The sequence below is a fragment of the Trichomycterus rosablanca genome, chromosome 7, assembly GCF_030014385.1.
Source record: "Trichomycterus rosablanca isolate fTriRos1 chromosome 7, fTriRos1.hap1, whole genome shotgun sequence".
Classification (NCBI taxonomy): Eukaryota; Metazoa; Chordata; class Actinopteri; order Siluriformes; family Trichomycteridae; genus Trichomycterus; species Trichomycterus rosablanca.
Window position 1 is genome coordinate 17,714,797 of NC_085994.1, and position 17,103 is coordinate 17,731,899.

Genomic DNA, 17,103 nt, shown 5'->3' on the forward strand with positions numbered 1-17,103 from the left:
CGTCAAACGACCAACACAACATCTTCAGAGAGAGAGAGAGAGAGAGAGAGAGAGAGAGAGAGAGTTAATCATGTGTCGTCCTTCTATGTCCTTGATAATGTCTGAAATAGTTGCCAATTTTTACAGTACAATACACTGAGCTCAGTGGGTAGTTACAGGTTCTAGTGCAGCACAGAAATACTGTAAACTGCAGATTATATGGTGTGTGTGTGTGTGTGTCCTTCAATGTGTGTGTTATAGGAGGTCTGATCATATCAGAAATGGTAGGAATGTGAAAGTGCAGATATGTACCAACGTCCCTGCTGGTCATATCAAACCCAGTCTGTCTCAGAGTGTGTGTTATTGAGGAAGCATACGTAAACCCACAAGTATGTGATATTGCGCAAGTTTATATGCACAAAAAGTGTGACTGAGGTGAGAAATTAATTTGTTTGTGTTTTACAAAATATTATAATTTTTTATTTATAGTTCACTTTCGTAATCTCATTACTGCTCAAACTATCTAGTCCATCGACAAAACACTCATTCACGCATTCCCTTGTATATATGATAAATAATAATGTTAGAAATGTAGAACCACTCTTTGTTTCCTAGCTGGGTTCTTCCTGTTATGAACAATAAGCCTTGCCTACTTAGCCTATAGCCTAGCTATCTTTCAAAACCTGTTTAGTTCATGTTTAGAGCAGTGGATATCAAACTGTAATAAAAGGAAATATATAATATAAGTATATAGTTGTATATATATATATATATATATATATATATACACATATGTTTCATAAAATTTTCAAAAGATTTCATGTTTCTGTAGTGTAATAAAATTGATGTCCGTTAAATGCATAGCATAGCATGCTTGGTAGGCTTAGTCTTAACTTTTCCAATATTAATGCCTAGCAAAAATTAGGCATTATGGCATGACTTAATAAATATCTTAGCTCAAAGGTTAAACATACATACTGAAAATAATGATTATACAACAGCCAATGCAAAATTTTATATAAATCTAACTTACTACAGACAGCACTGCTTATGTAAGCATGCAAAAAAACTGCTGCAATCATTCATTCATTGTTATCCTGGACAGGTCACCAGTACATCACAGGACTCACACACACACATGCACACTTAGGGTACACTGTAGTAATTCCAATTAGCCTGACTACATGTCTTTAGAATTTTGGGGAAAAGAACTGCACCCAGAGTAAACCTATGCGAACACAGGCAAACTTTTCACCGAATCGAATCCAGGCCCTTCTTGCTGTGATGCAACAGTGCTACCCACTGTGCCACTGTGCTCCCCATCTGCTGCAATCCGCCCAATTCAATTTATATCAGTTTAGTATTTAGTTATGCCTGAGTGGAGAAAAGAATTAATATCACAGTGCTCAACATGCTCACTTTTCTCACTGAAATATTGTGCTCAGTACACACAGAGGTGTAGGCTGTGTGTGGTCCTGAAAAAGGGCTTATAGGTGGTACTTCGAGGCTTTGTTTTGATTAGGATGTTGTGCAATGTTCTGATAAATCCATAGTCAAGGCTAGAAAGACTTAGTATAAAGTCCTCAAATCTTAACCAGGTTTAAAATGTAAATTTATAATAAGCTCATCACTGATCTGTGTGTATGATCTAAACTATTTTAGAAATTATGATTCACATAGCTATTCTGCATCTGCTAAACTGGAACACGAATTTCAGACAAAACCTTTCAGATTTTTTACTTTCCGGCATTTTGTTCCAGCTCTCAGCTTCTAATAATCCTGTTTGACCGAAAGGTCCACAGCTAGCTTCCTTAAAAGTAAATTAGTTCATTTTTTCCATTGCCTTTCCATTTGATAAACTGTTTGTAACCAAAAAATAAGGGTGTAGTTTTTGTGTTGACAGTCAATTCGAAGGCAATTTGGAATGTGCTAACTAATGTTGTAATTAAGGGCTGTGATTTTTAGGCATTACATTTGTTATGCAAATTGTTATGGAAATATTAGATCCGATGCTTAATATCACCTGAATATTAGTATTTTGCTGCTTGTCCAATAAATACCTACAGTTGTTCAATTCTTATGTGGGTGCTTGATGTGAGGCTGGGAGTCTAAAGTACAGAGATAAATTAAACTGTAAGCAGATAAGAAACAACAGTTAGCACAGGATGGAGGTTCCAAAGTCCGACACCCAATGTGATTTGACGAGCAGTATAAATTGAGGCCCACATTCTGTTCCTTGTTCTTCAGCTATTCCACTGCTGTAAGAACCCATGATTGTGCCAATGCATTTTACCAAGCCAGTGTTTTCATTAATCATCTCACCTTATTTTTCCACGACACATTTGTTAGCATTAGCATATTTGAGCTGTGCTGTGCTGTGACTGCTTCTATAAATTGGTACTTCAAAATAACTGCCAATTGGGGCAGTCATAGCAAGACAAAAATTTTACATACCTGCTTTTAGTAAAAGTAGCATTTCATTACACTACCATATTCTATGTTTCTGAGCTCTTTAGCATTCTACATCTAACGTTTGTCTATAGAGATTGCATAGCTGTATGCCCTAATTTCATGCATCTTTAAGCTGAGGGTGGGGCTAAAATTGTTACAATCACCTAGTTACAAGTAGGGTCTACATACTTTTGGTCATGTGGTGTAGTTCCCAAAGCTATAACTTATAGCTTAATGGAACTTTTATGTTCAGCTTTCAAGTAGGCATCCTATATTTATGGTCATTCTGTTGCACATAAAGGTAGCGGCATACAGCACAGGCTGGTTTTACGATTTGTTATAACTGTGTCATATTTTTCTCTTCATAGAGGACATTTTTATTCAGCATGGGAAAGATGAGAAGAACCCAGTTATATATGGCGTCTTTACCACCACCAGGTGAGCTCATACACATCATGGTTTGTAGATTGCACAGCATTTTGAGCTAGTCTTTGGGTTTAAATGAATTAGGACAGATTGGCAGGACAGATTTAATTAAATGGTAATTAGAATGTAATGAAATTATTGCAGTGCAATATACTATGGATTTATACCTAGGCTACTTAATCTGTCATTTCCCTGAGGGTTAAAACATGTAAATCAGTAATATGTTAGTGTATGGAAGCATGCTTTTTCTGGACTCACCATATGGGCTTCACACACTGCTTTTTTGTCCAGCATGAACACCAGTACCCAGATACAGTAATACCAGTAATACCTTTGCCGAGCTTTAGTCGTCTGTGTGTGTCTGTGTGTGATTGTTATAGATAGAGTGGGAGAGAGGGCAACGGCATTTCTAGTTAGCTTATTCCAAACATTTTAAATATTTAACACACCCTGAGTACTTAGCGAGTATGTTAGCAAAATCAAATACAATCCAAATACAAGTATGGGTGTGTGTCTCATAACTGAAGTATGTATGTGTGTGTTTATGTCTGCTTGGACACATTTGCATGTGTCCTGAGTTTGAATTACATTATTTGTGGTTTTGGATCGAGCAGCAGGGTGGAGTAAGGCACTTAAATCCAGCATCAAATTCAGGCTAATGGAAACTGTGAGTCTAGCACCGGTGGTTTATACACTGAGTTCTCCTGTCAAACCACCCTGGATTAGGCGCTGATATAAAGCAAATAATGGAGCGTTTAATTCCACGTTCTTGTTGAGTATCTCACTCCAAAATCATGGGCATAAATATGGAACAGCTCACTTTTACTGCAAACCAACTCGCACCTTTCCACCTTATTGGCCAGGCTATCTACTTTGTAATTTAAATGCTACTATATAATTCAGATATAAAAGCATAATGTGGTTTTGAACTGATTTTGGATTATTAAAATTAATGTCAAGTTATTTAAAAATGTAGGTTTGAGTGGAGGTCAGGTCTCTGTGTAGGTCAATGAAGTTCTTCTAAACCAAACTCTGCAAACCATTTCTTTGTAGAATTGATTGTATTAGCATTGGCTTGCTAAAAATGAATGTAAACAACGTATTGTGAGTTACTTTACAGCCCAAATACAGGGCCACTGGAGTCCTGGCATTGCACATGGTGATCTTGTGTGCACATGGTTAACCCAAGGGTCCATTCTCTGGTTTAATGTAACATAACATTCACGGTTAGGCTGTTTTTTTTCTCCCAAATGTTTTACTTCAAAATAAAAGCACATTCAGCTGACTGCCCCAGATTAATTGGGGCAAGAATTACACATCTGGCACCAGATGTTATCAGTGTTTTTGTGGATTACATGCTTCACTTTATGCACTAGTTAGTATTAGTGTCTACATACTACATACTTTCTGCAAAATATCTAGCATTCAGTATTTGTATTGGTCATTTATAATTATGGAATGTGCTTATGTATTGTTCTGTCTTCTTTCTGTGCAGTGACATATTAAATGGATCAGCAGTGTGCATGTACCACATGCAGGACATCATTCGGGCATTCAAAGGAAAATTCTACCACAGGGAAGGACCACAGTACAAGTGGGCAGAGTTTACAGGCAGAGTTCCCTATCCCAGACCTGGAACAGTAAGAACATACAGTATCAAGTTCTTTGAAGGCTGGATAATTATGTCTATAGCTTGAAGTTGATTATTTTACAAACCCCATTTTCAGAAAAGTTGGGACACTTTTTTGTTCTAAAGATAAAATAAAAACTAGAAACTAATTTGTTAAATCACAAATTAGTTCTAGATGTCATTTCACCTAATTGAAAAACTTCTGTAAATCTAAGAAAAAACAATACAATGTAACACCTGCAACAGACTCTAAAAAGTTTGGACAGAGGCAAAATAAGGCTACGGTTATACTGTTTAAGTGTAACACTGTTCTGGAAGGTTCCACACTTAGCAGTTTAACTGGTAATAGGTAGGGTCATCAAGACTGAGTATACAAGAAGCATCCACCAAAGGTTTAGTCTTTGCAAGCAAGGAGGGGTTGTGGTGCACCACTGTCAAATTTTGTGAGAGAACCATCAGTTAAAAGGCCACATTTGTCAGGGCAAGATTGCAAAGAATTTGGGTCTTTCACCATTTACAGTTTATAACATCATGAAAAGATTCAGGAATTTAGGGGAAATCTCGTGCGTAAAGGCTAAGGGCGGGAAACACTGATGGACATGTGTGACTATCAAACCCTCAGGCTGCACTGTTTGAGAAACCATCATGCTACAGTCATGAACATAGCCACATGGGCTCAGGAGTACTTTGAAAAATCATTGTCACTTAACACATTTTCCATTGTATGAAGAAATTCAAGCTGAAAGTGTATTAAGAAAAAGCCATACATTAATTTTGCACAGAAACGCCTACAGGTTCTTTGGGCCCAAAGTCATCTTAGATGGACAGAAAGACAATGGAATGGACACCATCCAGACTCAACAACTAGTACCACTGATGCAGAGGCATAAATTGGCATTTCGGAGAGACATATGCTGCCATCAGGACAGTGTCTTTTTCCAAGAAGTCCATGTCTATTTCAATGTTAGCCATCATTCTGCATGAGTTACAACAGCGTGGCTACATAGACATAGAGTGCAGTTGCTTGACTGTCCTGCCTGCTGTCCAGATCTGTCTCCTATTGAAAATGTATGGCACATCATGAAGAGGAGAATCAGACAACTGCAACCAGAGACTGTTAAGCAGCTACAGTTTTGTATTCGGCAAGGATAAGTTCCGAACCTGCAAAAAGTAGTATCCTTAATTCCCAAAATGATAATAAAAATAATAATTAAAAGATAAAGTGATGTAACCTATGCCCAGCTTTTTTACTGTGTTGCAGTCATTAATGTCTAAATTAGTTTATATTTAACAAATAGACTTCTCTTTGTCCTGTTGTTTGTTAAATAAAGGTTAATTATATGTAATTAACAAATTACATATTTGACTACACCCAATACCCCTCTTTATGTGTTTTGCTCATATTTACAAGTCTGGGCAACAACTAACCGTAAGCCCATGTAACCAGCCTACTGACATTAATCAACATTGTGCTTTTATTAGTGGAGGCAAAAAATATCTCTACAGTGAGTTTACATTATAATTCTGTCCTGTGTCCATAGTAAAACAATGGTATCAAATCAAGTGTTTGAACCATTTTTGAAACAGTTCATGCTTATTCAATGTTTGCCTTTCAGACATAATTTATATGAATATTTTTTCTTAATAGGTTAATAAACATTATATTGTCATTTATGGCTTACCGTTTTTTTTCTATCGCCCTCTAGTGTCCAAGCAGCACTTACGGAAGCTTCCGGTCCACAAGGGAGTATCCCGACGATGTCATCTTTTTCAGTCGTACCCACCCACTGATGCAGGAAGTGGTACTTCCCGTGGATAGCCGACCTTTGCTAGTTAGAGCGGGTGTGAACTATAAGTTGACCAGGCTGGTTGTGGACAGAGTGGAGGCAGTGGATGGAGAGTATGACGTTCTGTTTATTGGGACAGGTAAATGTGTGCACGGGTGGCAAGATACACCGACAAGGCATAACATTATGACCACTGACACGTGCAGTGAATAACACTGATTATCTCTTCATCATGGCACATGTTAGTGGGTGGGATATATTAGGCAGCAAGTGAACATTTTATTCTCAAAGTTGATGTGTTAGAAGCAGGAAAAATGGGCAAGCGTAAGGATTTGTGCGAGTTTGACAAGGGCCAAATTGTGATGGCTAGATGACTGGGTCAGAGCATCTCCAAAACTGCAGCTCTTGTGGGGTGTTCCCAGACTGCAGTGGTCAGTATCTATAAAAAGTGGTCCAAGGAGGAAAAATGGGAAACTGGCGACAGGGTCATGGGCGGCCAAGGCTCATTGATGCACGTGAGGAGTGAAGGCTGGCCTGTGTGGCCTGATCCAACAGATGAGCTACTGTAGCTCAAATTGCTGAAGAAGTTAACGCTGGTTCTGAAAGAAAGGTGTCAGAATACACAGTGCATCACAGTTGCAGGACTGTTTTGGCAGCAAATGAGGGACCAACACAATATTAGGAAGGTGGTCATAATGTTATGCCTGATCGGTGTATAACATGTATGAAAACCTTATTAGACATTTATTTGATATATAATATAGTGTGGGAAAAATTCACTTGTTTGTGTGTGGTTTAGACAATGGCTTGATTCTGAAGTCCATGCATCTTACTAACGACAGAGGCCAAAATCAAGAGGTCACGCTGGAACAGCTGCAAGTTTTTAAGGTACTGAATGTGTCTACATTCTTAATGTGATTGGATAAGCTTTGTAACTGTGAAATCCTGACCTGTGATCTGTTTTTCTGTAAACAGGATGAGTCACCCGTCACCGCCATGACGTTATCTAAGAAGAAGGTATTATTACTTTGGACATACATCCAACTTTGTGTTCTACTCTAGTCTGTAATTGACATCAACAACTATAGCCTACATTAATGCATGCTAGGTACTCACTTAACTCAATATATGATTAACAGCTTTGGGGCAAATGAAATCTAGAACTTAGAACAAACAAAATAAGGTAAACAGAACAGTTCTAAAAAAACAGTCCTAAATTAGAGGGTAACCGTTAACTTCCAGCGGTTGAGAAATCAACACATTGGATGGCTAGCCTTGTTTGATATGTTTGATGTCCCACCAATGTAAGACTGGAAGTTCTAAAGATGTTTGCCTCATCTGTCAGTCTCAAGAATCTCTGACCTCAGAAAGTCTGTGCTATCCTGTATATTATTAAAGCATCTGACTGACTCCTTTACATAACATGACTCACAGTCCAGATCTTAAAGGTTAAGAGTCTTTCCCAGCAATGGCAACCTGGCAGTGATGGTGTTGAACCAGTAATTTAGGGCTTACCAGTCCAGTACATTAACCTGAGCTACATTAAAAGCACATAGCAGGGGAAACATGTGTTGGACATTATACTTTAGGATTTTGTACTTTAGTATGTTAGAAAGAAATGGGAACTGGCTTAGGCTAATCTGAAATAAACTGGCACAAGAAGTCCTGATCCCTGTATTCACAAAGCTTTAGTTAAGAATTTAAACTCCATAAATTAAAACATTCACCTGCTAGGAGTGGAAGCAAGGTCTATAAAGGTGCATTGCATCTAAAATGTCAAAACACTGATTTTGCTTTATTGAACAAACTGTATTGTATTTATTGTATTGACAGTTTTTTTTACTTGTAAACTCTATTTTTAAGGATTTTATTTTCCCACCTGCTTTTTTTCATAATAACAAAGATTTTTAATATATTAACAAAAGTTTCCATTTGTTAATGTAAATAAACATTTCAATGAGATATACAGGTTAAAAAACATGTCTGACTGCAGGTATATTGCAAGGTGGCTTGGCTGTCACCTCACAGCAAGAAGGTCCAGGGTTCGATTCCCAGGTCGAGTGGTCTGGGTCCTTTCTGTGTACAGTTTGCATGTTCTCCCTTGGGTTTCCTCCCACTGTGGGTTTCCTCCCACATGTAATTAGGTTAATTGGAGATACTAAAATTGTCCTTAGATGTGTGTGTGTCAAGGTGTGAATGTGTTTGTGTGGACTGGCACCCTGTCTAGGGTGTTTTTGAGTGGCTTGCACCCATTGAGAGCTGGGATAGGCTCCAGCACCCCCTGTGACCCTGATTAGGATAGGTGACTTAGAAAGTGACTAGTGCTACACTAGATCTTTGTTGTTAAATAAAGGCTGACTATCAGCTTGGCTACATTTGATTGCAAGATTCAGTGTTCAATTTTGCTCATATTGTCCAATTGTCCAATATTGTCCAGCTAACCATTACAAGAAGAAAGGGTCTGAATAAATGCATGTCAGTTGGTGTTTGTTTTGTTTTATGCATTTACTTACTATTTGTAATCTGCATTAAAATTCATATTTAACATTAAACATAAGGTATATGATAATGCTACTTAGATCAGATTTGAGTTTCACCTGTCATGTGAACATAGATTAGAAACAGAAATGCTTCCTGACAACATTGTTCTTCTAGAGCATCTCAGATCAATAATTTCTTGCTGCAAACTGAATAAATAATAGAAATGGTTTATTTAGCATGTTGTGGTAACAAAGAGAACTACATGTTCTCAGTACCCCCTAGTAATTTAAACACTTAACATACCAACAAACACACACACACACACACACACACAGACATTGCCCTCATACATTTTTTTAAACAGTGTCTCTATAGCAACTGAAGGCCAGGGAGATAATAGTCAATTTCAGAAGTGTGAAGTATCACACATTTATGTATGGTAACCCACAAATAAATGTATGTGAGTCATCACAATGCAACAGTGCATTTTTTCTCTCTTAGACCCAGCAGTGTGTATGTGCCTATGTATAACAAAGTATGCCTATGTATAACAAACTGAACATTTCGACACTGCATGAAACCTGAACAAATCACACAAGCCAGGAGTGAAGAGTAAAAGGATTAGTGTACACACTGTATGTGTGCAGATTGCTTGCAGATGTTCATGTCTATTCTGTTCATGTTTGTCTGTTAACACTGTGTGTATGTGTTCTCTTGAGCAGTGGCTGTTTGTGGGCTCTGCAGAGGGCGTGGCTCAGTTGGCTCTGTATCAGTGTGACCTCTACGGTCAGGCATGTGCTGAATGCTGCTTGGCCAGAGACCCATACTGCACCTGGGATGGCCACGCATGCAGCCCTTATATGCCAATCGCACGCAGGTAAACACCGACAAACAGACACAAGACACATATAACACACAAACATTCACATCCAAATTTAAACATGTTTTCTATCTGTCTCTATATAGAAGAAACACTCGTCATGCTGGTGGTTACGGGAATCCTTTAACTGAGTGTGTCAGACTGGGAGGTAAGGCAAAGTTTTCTGTGCCACCATTCTCCCATTGTACACTAAGTTGCCAGTTTAATAAGATACACCCCAAACCTGATGCATGTTGTACATTTAGTACTAGTACGAAGGATCTTCAAAAAGTTTCTGCACTTTTATGTTTTCATTGGAAACGGTGAGGGTGGGAGGAGTAGTAACTGTTCGTGTCTTAGAGACTGAGAGAGAGCTTATAGTCCGGATTTGGCGCAATCTGGTTTCCACCTTTTTAGACCACTCAAAGAAGCTTTAAGGGGAAGAAGATTTTCATGTGATGATGATGTGAAAGCAGCGGTGCATCAGTGACTACCCGCTCAACCAAAAACACTTTTTGCTGATGGCATTAAAAAAGTTGGTACGACGCTGGGAAAAATGCATCAGAGGGTGACTATGTAGAAAAGTGATGTCATTTGTTTTTGAAATTCTTAATAAATGGAGTTAAAAAGTGCTGAAACTTTTTGAAGAACCCTCGTATATCACAGCAGTTTGGTATAAATAAGGCATGCCAGTGTTTCTAATATTACTTGATTAGCATAGAACTGAGCATTGGAATGGGCAACTGCACCAATTATTTCCACTGAGCACCAACTATCATGCTACATTCAAAGTGACTTTAGTGACATTGGTGGGTGGCACGGTGGCTCAGTGGGTAGCACTGTCACCTCACAACAAGAAGGTCCTGGGTTCAATTCTCAGGTGGGGTGGTCCGGGTCCTTTCTGTGTAGAGTTCGCATGTTCTCCCCGTGTCTGTGTGGGTTTCCTCCGGGAGCTCCGGTTTCCTCCCATAGTCCAAAGACATGCAAGTGAGGTGAATTGGAGATACAAAATTCTCCATGACTGTGTTTGACATTAAACTTGTGAACTGTTGAATCTTGACACTACCTGTCCTGTCATGAATGTACCCAAAGTGCCTAATAAATAAATTTGTGACATTGGTAGTGATCTGGTTGTTATCTGAAAATAGTTGATAAATTGGTTTCTAAAGATGTGACCTGGTGTGATAGTTGTCCTACAAAAAGGGACATGCTTAGCTTATTGTTTAGAAAGTTCCCTATTAATGTTAATGTTAATATTAATGTTAAGTTCCCATGTTCAACCTAAATATCTGGATTTAAGCTGGACTACCCAGCATGACATGCCTGTAACTGATCCTTATCAGTTATAACATGTTCATAATGTTCAAGTCAATAATTACATAAAGAGGAACTACACAATGTCTAACTCACCAGGAGAATAGAGCTTACAGCTATCTAGACATGCCTTCAAAAAGCAAATACCAATGCTCTGACTCTGACTTGGCTGCCTAGCACATCTCCATAATACGCTCGTTATGGTGCAGGTGCTGCTCCAACTTCTTCCTGGAATGTAACCAGAACAAATTCTACTTTTAAACACCTGTGTGGATGGAAACCAGATGAAGAAATTACAGAAAATGTTAGTCCACAAGTCAGGCCAGAAAGCATTCCTGGCCCACTTCTAGGGCAGGGCAGTGGTAGCTTACTGGTTAAGGTACTGGATTGAAAATTATTCAGTCCCCATTGCAAATTGGGTTTAATAGCAAAATGTACAATCATTTAGCTGTTTGCAATAAACCAATCAAACAATAAGAATTTAAATAGCTTTAACACATCTAATATAAAAAGAGGTTTCCAAATGCAAGTACGGTAACTCAGCATGCAGTACTGTAGTTGTTATTTTTAAACACTGTAGTGTTAATGCAGGGAGAACAGCAGAAAAAGTTCAATAGTGACTTCACGATAAAGCTTGATTTGGAATGTGTGTTAATTCATTTTCTCTCTGTTGTGTAGCTGGGCTGCGAGTACAATCAGAAGAGAAAGAAATTGTGGTGGCTTTGGGCAACAGCACCTACCTGGAGTGTTTGCCAAAATCACACCATGCCACAGTAACCTGGTTCAAACAGATTGGAGAGAACAGTCTGGAACTATACCAGGTACACACATGCACATGAATAGCACACTGTATATTAGTCTTGGTGTACACAAAATGCAGACTATGATATAAAACAATTTTAAAATAAACAAATTAATAAGAATTGTTATCCAACACCAATGTCACCTTTATTTGAATGTTTTACTTTATTTGTCTATATTATTCTTGAAAATGTCATATTTGAAACCTACCTTACAAATGACTCTTTCTATCACTCTTTGTTAGATAACTTCAGGAGATCAGCTGGTCGTTATCGATCGAGGCATCCTGATTCCAGTTGTGGAGCTTAACCACGGAGGCATATACCAATGTCAGCTGGAGGAGCACGGTTTCCGTTGGACGGCTGTAACTATTCACTTGAGTGTCATGAGCCACAGCCAGCGTTCCAACCAGCCCTGGTACCAGGATGTAATGAGTTTGATTCAGAATGGCAACCTGGAGAACTACTGTAAGGAAATGAGCAAACGGCTTCACGGGCACAAAAGAGCCAAAGAAATGGAGCAGAAGCAGGAGAATAAGAGAGGACACAAACACAAGCATGGTGGAGCGCATGGGGAGAAAGAAAGAGGGAAAGGGAGGAAGAACAGGAGCAAGATGGGGAGTTCAGCCTCAAGGTCCCCAAGGAGCACCTAAAGACATTCTTACCTTACACAAAAAATGTGCACTACGGTGGACTTTACTAATACAAAAAAATACATCATACATTGCATAACTACAAGTTAAAGTATAAGCACAAAACATTGGTGACAAAAAAATATGGATTGCTTAGGCTGAATGTATCATTTTAGAGGGTGGCTGTTGCTAAAGGGGCATGGTAAAAAAATGGATATGTGGTAATGTGGGCATTTTCCTTTATGGTAAATAGTCACTGTGTTCTAAAAACTCTGAAACATAGGGAGCATCACAAATATTATTAAAATGTGAAATGACTCCCAAAGCCTTTTAAAGTTAGGAAATGTCTGCAATGTTTCTGTAGACTGTATATAAAAAAAGGTCAGGACGCTTGGGTGACGCAGCGGAAAAACACACTAGCCCACCAGTGCTGAGATCTCGAGTTCTACAGTTTGAATCTCAGCTCTGCTATTAGCCGGGCAGTTAAACAAACACACGATTGGCTGTGTGTCTGTACAGAGAGGGACAATGGTTGAAACAGGGTTCCTCATCACTGGAGCAATTACAACCTCTGCTGACGGGTCAAGGTGTCTACACGGGTGGGGGGCGGGGGTGGGGTCCTTGGCTGACCACGGATGGCAGTGTGTGGCTCTCCACATGCAGTATAGTGCACGCATCACAGTGACAGCCTCGGCCCGCTTTAATTCAGAGCTGGGGTGGTGGCAGCAATGAGAAAAGAGATAAGCTCCAATTGACCACTGAATCACGTTAAAAGGGGAAAAATTAATAAATAGAAGATTTTAAAAAATGCCTCCCAGAGTCTGGGACCATCTGAAAAGCTCTTTGTTTTAAAGACACTGCTAACTTCAAAGCACAGTTGTTGCGTTTTATTACATATTAGCTGCATATAAATGTAGATATTGTTCTTAGTGTTGTTTTCTTTTTTACTTATTTATCTTGCTATTTATTTTCACTTTTTTGTCAGGAGGTGTGTTTTTCAGATACTGATGAACTGATACTGTTATCACATTATGGTTGTATGAGTAATTATTGCTGTTGAAGGAAATAATGTTGGGTAAAAGACTTGCAATACACGTATTAATGACTGTTTTAAATGTAATTCTTTGTCAAAAATGATTGTGGCTTTTCTCTTTTCTGACAATATGCTGGGTTAAAAAGCAGCAACTTGTGATTTGGTTGTTTGGTTGGTTCTATATTTACTTCCACTGGTTCTGTAATGTATTTTAACTGTGTGGCAGGGCTTAAGAATTCCTTAGTAATTATGATTCACTACATCCTGTGACTTGTCACTACCAGGAACACATCACTGTCCACCTTCATATCTTCTTGGGCTTAGAGACTGGTGTACAAGTTAACACCCCCTCTCTTTATTCATACAGTATATGTAACCAACAATGAAAATTAGTTAAGTTTTATTGTGGTGAGTTTGGTTTAGTGGATTCCCTATTCTGTGACAGCCCACAACAGTGTAAAGCTTGATTGACTGTGGGCAGTGTCACGATTTTCTAGCAGCTTCTAAGCCATGTTTTTTTTTACCCACTACTTCATGGATTACATTTAACCAACAGGACATTTTTCATCTTTTAGCTTTAGGTCAAAGTTTGAGTTTGTATCCCAACCTTGGTAAAGAGATTACTGTTACATGTACTTTTTTATACACCGATTACGCATAACATTACGACCACCTTCCTAATATTGTGTTGGTCCCTCTTTTGCAGCCCTATACGCAACAAACTGCAATGCACTGTGTATTGATACTGACACCTTTCTATCAGAACCAGCATTAACTTCTTCAGCAATTTGAGCTACAGTAGCTTGTCCGTTGGATCGGACCACACGGGCCAGCCTTCGCTCCCCACGTGCATCAATGAGTCGCGGGTTTACCACTGTTCCTTCCTTGCACCACTTTTGATAGATACTGACCACTGCAGACCAGGAACACCCCACAAGAGCTGCAGTTTTGGAGATGCTCTAACCCAGTTGTCTAGCCATAACAATTTGGCCCTTGTCATACTCTCTCAAATCCTCAAGCCCATTTTTCCTGCTTCTCACATCAACTTTGAGGATAAAATGTTCACTTGCTGCCTAATATATCCCACCCACTAACAGGTGCCGTGTTGAAGAGATAATCAGTGTTATTCACTTCACCTGTCAGTGGTCATAATGTTATGCCTGGTCGGTGTAGGTGCAGTTAAGCTAACCTTTTTATTTGGACACAGAAGTCACAAGCTGTAGTAAAATATGATCACTAACAAAAAATTAGGAGGCAATGATGCAAGATTAAATAACATTCTAGAATGTTCCAGACCAACTAATTTATAATAATTAAAAATTATGTTAATAGAAAAGTACTAAACCAAAACTAAAGAGCTGTATGTATATTTTAACCCTAGCAGATGTTGTCATAAACCACAGGAAACACTTCTTTAAAACTTTTACAGGAAAAGAACAGTTGCATTTACTAAATCTAAGCAATGTCTGCAATGAGATACCTTACATGTATATGTAAACCTTTGACTTCAACTGTACATAACTAAGAATAAAATGACACTGTTTGAAAAATGGTAAGTAAATGTTGGTACTCCCTGACACTGGAATTCACAGGTGTCATTGAGGTTATTCTGCTGTGTACAATAAACTGTTCTGTGGAATAATGACTGGATTTGGGCAAGGCAAATGTCTGAGTCAGAAACACAATTTTTCACATCAGTCTTACTTAGGTTTTGAAAAAGGAAAAACTGGGCTGTTCAGGATTGCAATCCTCCTTTCTCTCTTTCATATAAACAAGCTATCGTCATGGGGAATAAACTGCGTGTTTGACATTACCAAACTAAATTGACAGGAGGTACCAGCTGACACAAGCTGTATGCCCTCATACATACCTGCACAACTGGCAGGATGTTTGGGATAATAGAGTAAAATGGGCGTAAGCGGAGACAAAAGGCCAGGGGAAATCAAAATGTGGTCAGACAGCTACCACATCACTGAGAAAGCACAAAGACCATAAAAAGATATACGAGGCTGACGTGCTTGTGTGTGTTGATATTGAATAGTGCAATACACAAACACTACATTTTTTACTACTACATTTACTACTACTATTTATACTCAGTAGCGAACTGTAACTCTTAAACCTTAAGACTGCATCATAAAAGCTTGAATGTCTACTTTTCAGCAATATAAATAATTTTACCTTGTTTTATTTATAAGTAACCTTCAAAACAATAATGACTGACAAATATATCAAACTGATGATGCTTTGTGTCATTGCAAAACAAACGTGTGCAGTAAATCACAGCACTAAAATACAAAACCTTACCTTAGCTTGTGTTCTTTAAAATAAGACATTTAGGCACCCAGTGGGATATTCCACTAACACACCAACGCCGAGATTCTGAACTCCTCGGTTCGAAACTCGGCATTGCCACCGGTCGGCTGGGTGCCGTCTAGCGGGCATAATTGAATGACTGGGTGCTGTGTAAGGACCCTGATAAGCAGACAGAGAGGCGCCTGTGCAGAGTGCATAGATGGAAAATGGTTCCACTAAGGGCAATATACCCACCTCGACTGCAATCAGGGATCCCTCAACAGCGGAAGACAAATTGACTACACTTAATTGGGAGAAAATGGGAGAAAATGCATAAATAGAAATAAAATATGACATTTTTATGTTCCATTAGGAATAAAGAAACCAAAAATTAATGTTATTAAAGTTTATGCTTAGAATTGCAGCAAACACCACACGTTTCATTTTAGGCTGGATTTCAAAACACATGACAGTCAAGCCCTTACATGATAACAAAGCCCACTAATTTGGAGGAATGATTATTGCAGCTGGCACAGTGGGCGGAACTTGTCATAAAGTTAGCAATAAAAAAAAAATCAAAATTTTCACAAAAACAATCCAAAGTTCCATTGAAAGAATATGTAGAAGACTATAGGCTGTTAAAGCTGCAATGTCCATGATTTTAAACACACTCATGGTCAAATATCCACCTGTATCCAATATCTACTTTTGGCCTTGTAGTCTAAGTTCAGAAATTGGGGAAAATGTACAACTCATTAAAACATTTAAGAGAAAATACATTAAATACAACTGATATTACAACCCCTGTTGTAAGGCAGGCCAGTCCAGTACCCGTACCCTCTTCTTCTGCAGCCATGCCTTTGTAATGTGTGCAGCATGTGGTTTTGCATTGTCTTGTTGAAAAATGCGTGGACGTCCCTGGAAAAGATGACGTCTTGAATGTCAGTGTACTTTTCTGCATCAATGCTGCCATTACAGAACTGTAAATTACCAACTGTAAATTACCAGCACTGACACAGCCCCATACAATGACAGACCCTAGCTTTTTGGACTTGTTGCTGATAACAGTCTGGATGGTCTTTTCGTCTTTGGTCTGGAGCACACAGCATCCATTTTTTCCAAAAAAGAATGCTGATTAATTTGACCACAATGCATGTTTCCACTGTGTGATGGTCCATCCTAAATACCTCCAAGCCCAGAGAATCGACACCGCTTCCAATCTTTCTTTGAGGTACATTGTTTTTAAACATTTCAATCATTTTCTCACACATTTGTTGACAATTTGTTTGCAATCACATCACTATTTAGTTTTTTCACCTCATTACTAGCCCTAAATTGCCCCCATTCCAACTTTTTTTGGAATGTGTTGCAGGCCTGAAATGCAGGAATGGAGGTATATTAACAAATGAAATGAAG

General features: G+C 38.7%; 1 protein-coding gene across 1 annotated transcript in view; it reads left to right on the forward strand.

The window, feature by feature from the left end:
- sema3h (sema domain, immunoglobulin domain (Ig), short basic domain, secreted, (semaphorin) 3H) overlaps window positions 1-12,953 on the forward strand; it is a 41,618-nt gene extending 28,665 nt beyond the window's left edge. Inside the window, exons 9-17 of the mRNA XM_062998454.1 lie at window positions 2,799-2,868; window positions 4,352-4,496; window positions 6,193-6,412; window positions 7,073-7,161; window positions 7,249-7,290; window positions 9,477-9,631; window positions 9,721-9,782; window positions 11,606-11,748; window positions 11,973-12,953. Of these exons, the coding sequence (XP_062854524.1) occupies window positions 2,799-2,868; window positions 4,352-4,496; window positions 6,193-6,412; window positions 7,073-7,161; window positions 7,249-7,290; window positions 9,477-9,631; window positions 9,721-9,782; window positions 11,606-11,748; window positions 11,973-12,380 (1,334 nt within the window). The 3' untranslated portion in view covers window positions 12,381-12,953. The remainder of the gene's footprint in view (window positions 1-2,798; window positions 2,869-4,351; window positions 4,497-6,192; window positions 6,413-7,072; window positions 7,162-7,248; window positions 7,291-9,476; window positions 9,632-9,720; window positions 9,783-11,605; window positions 11,749-11,972) is intronic.
- The last annotated feature ends 4,150 nt before the right edge of the window (window positions 12,954-17,103 follow it).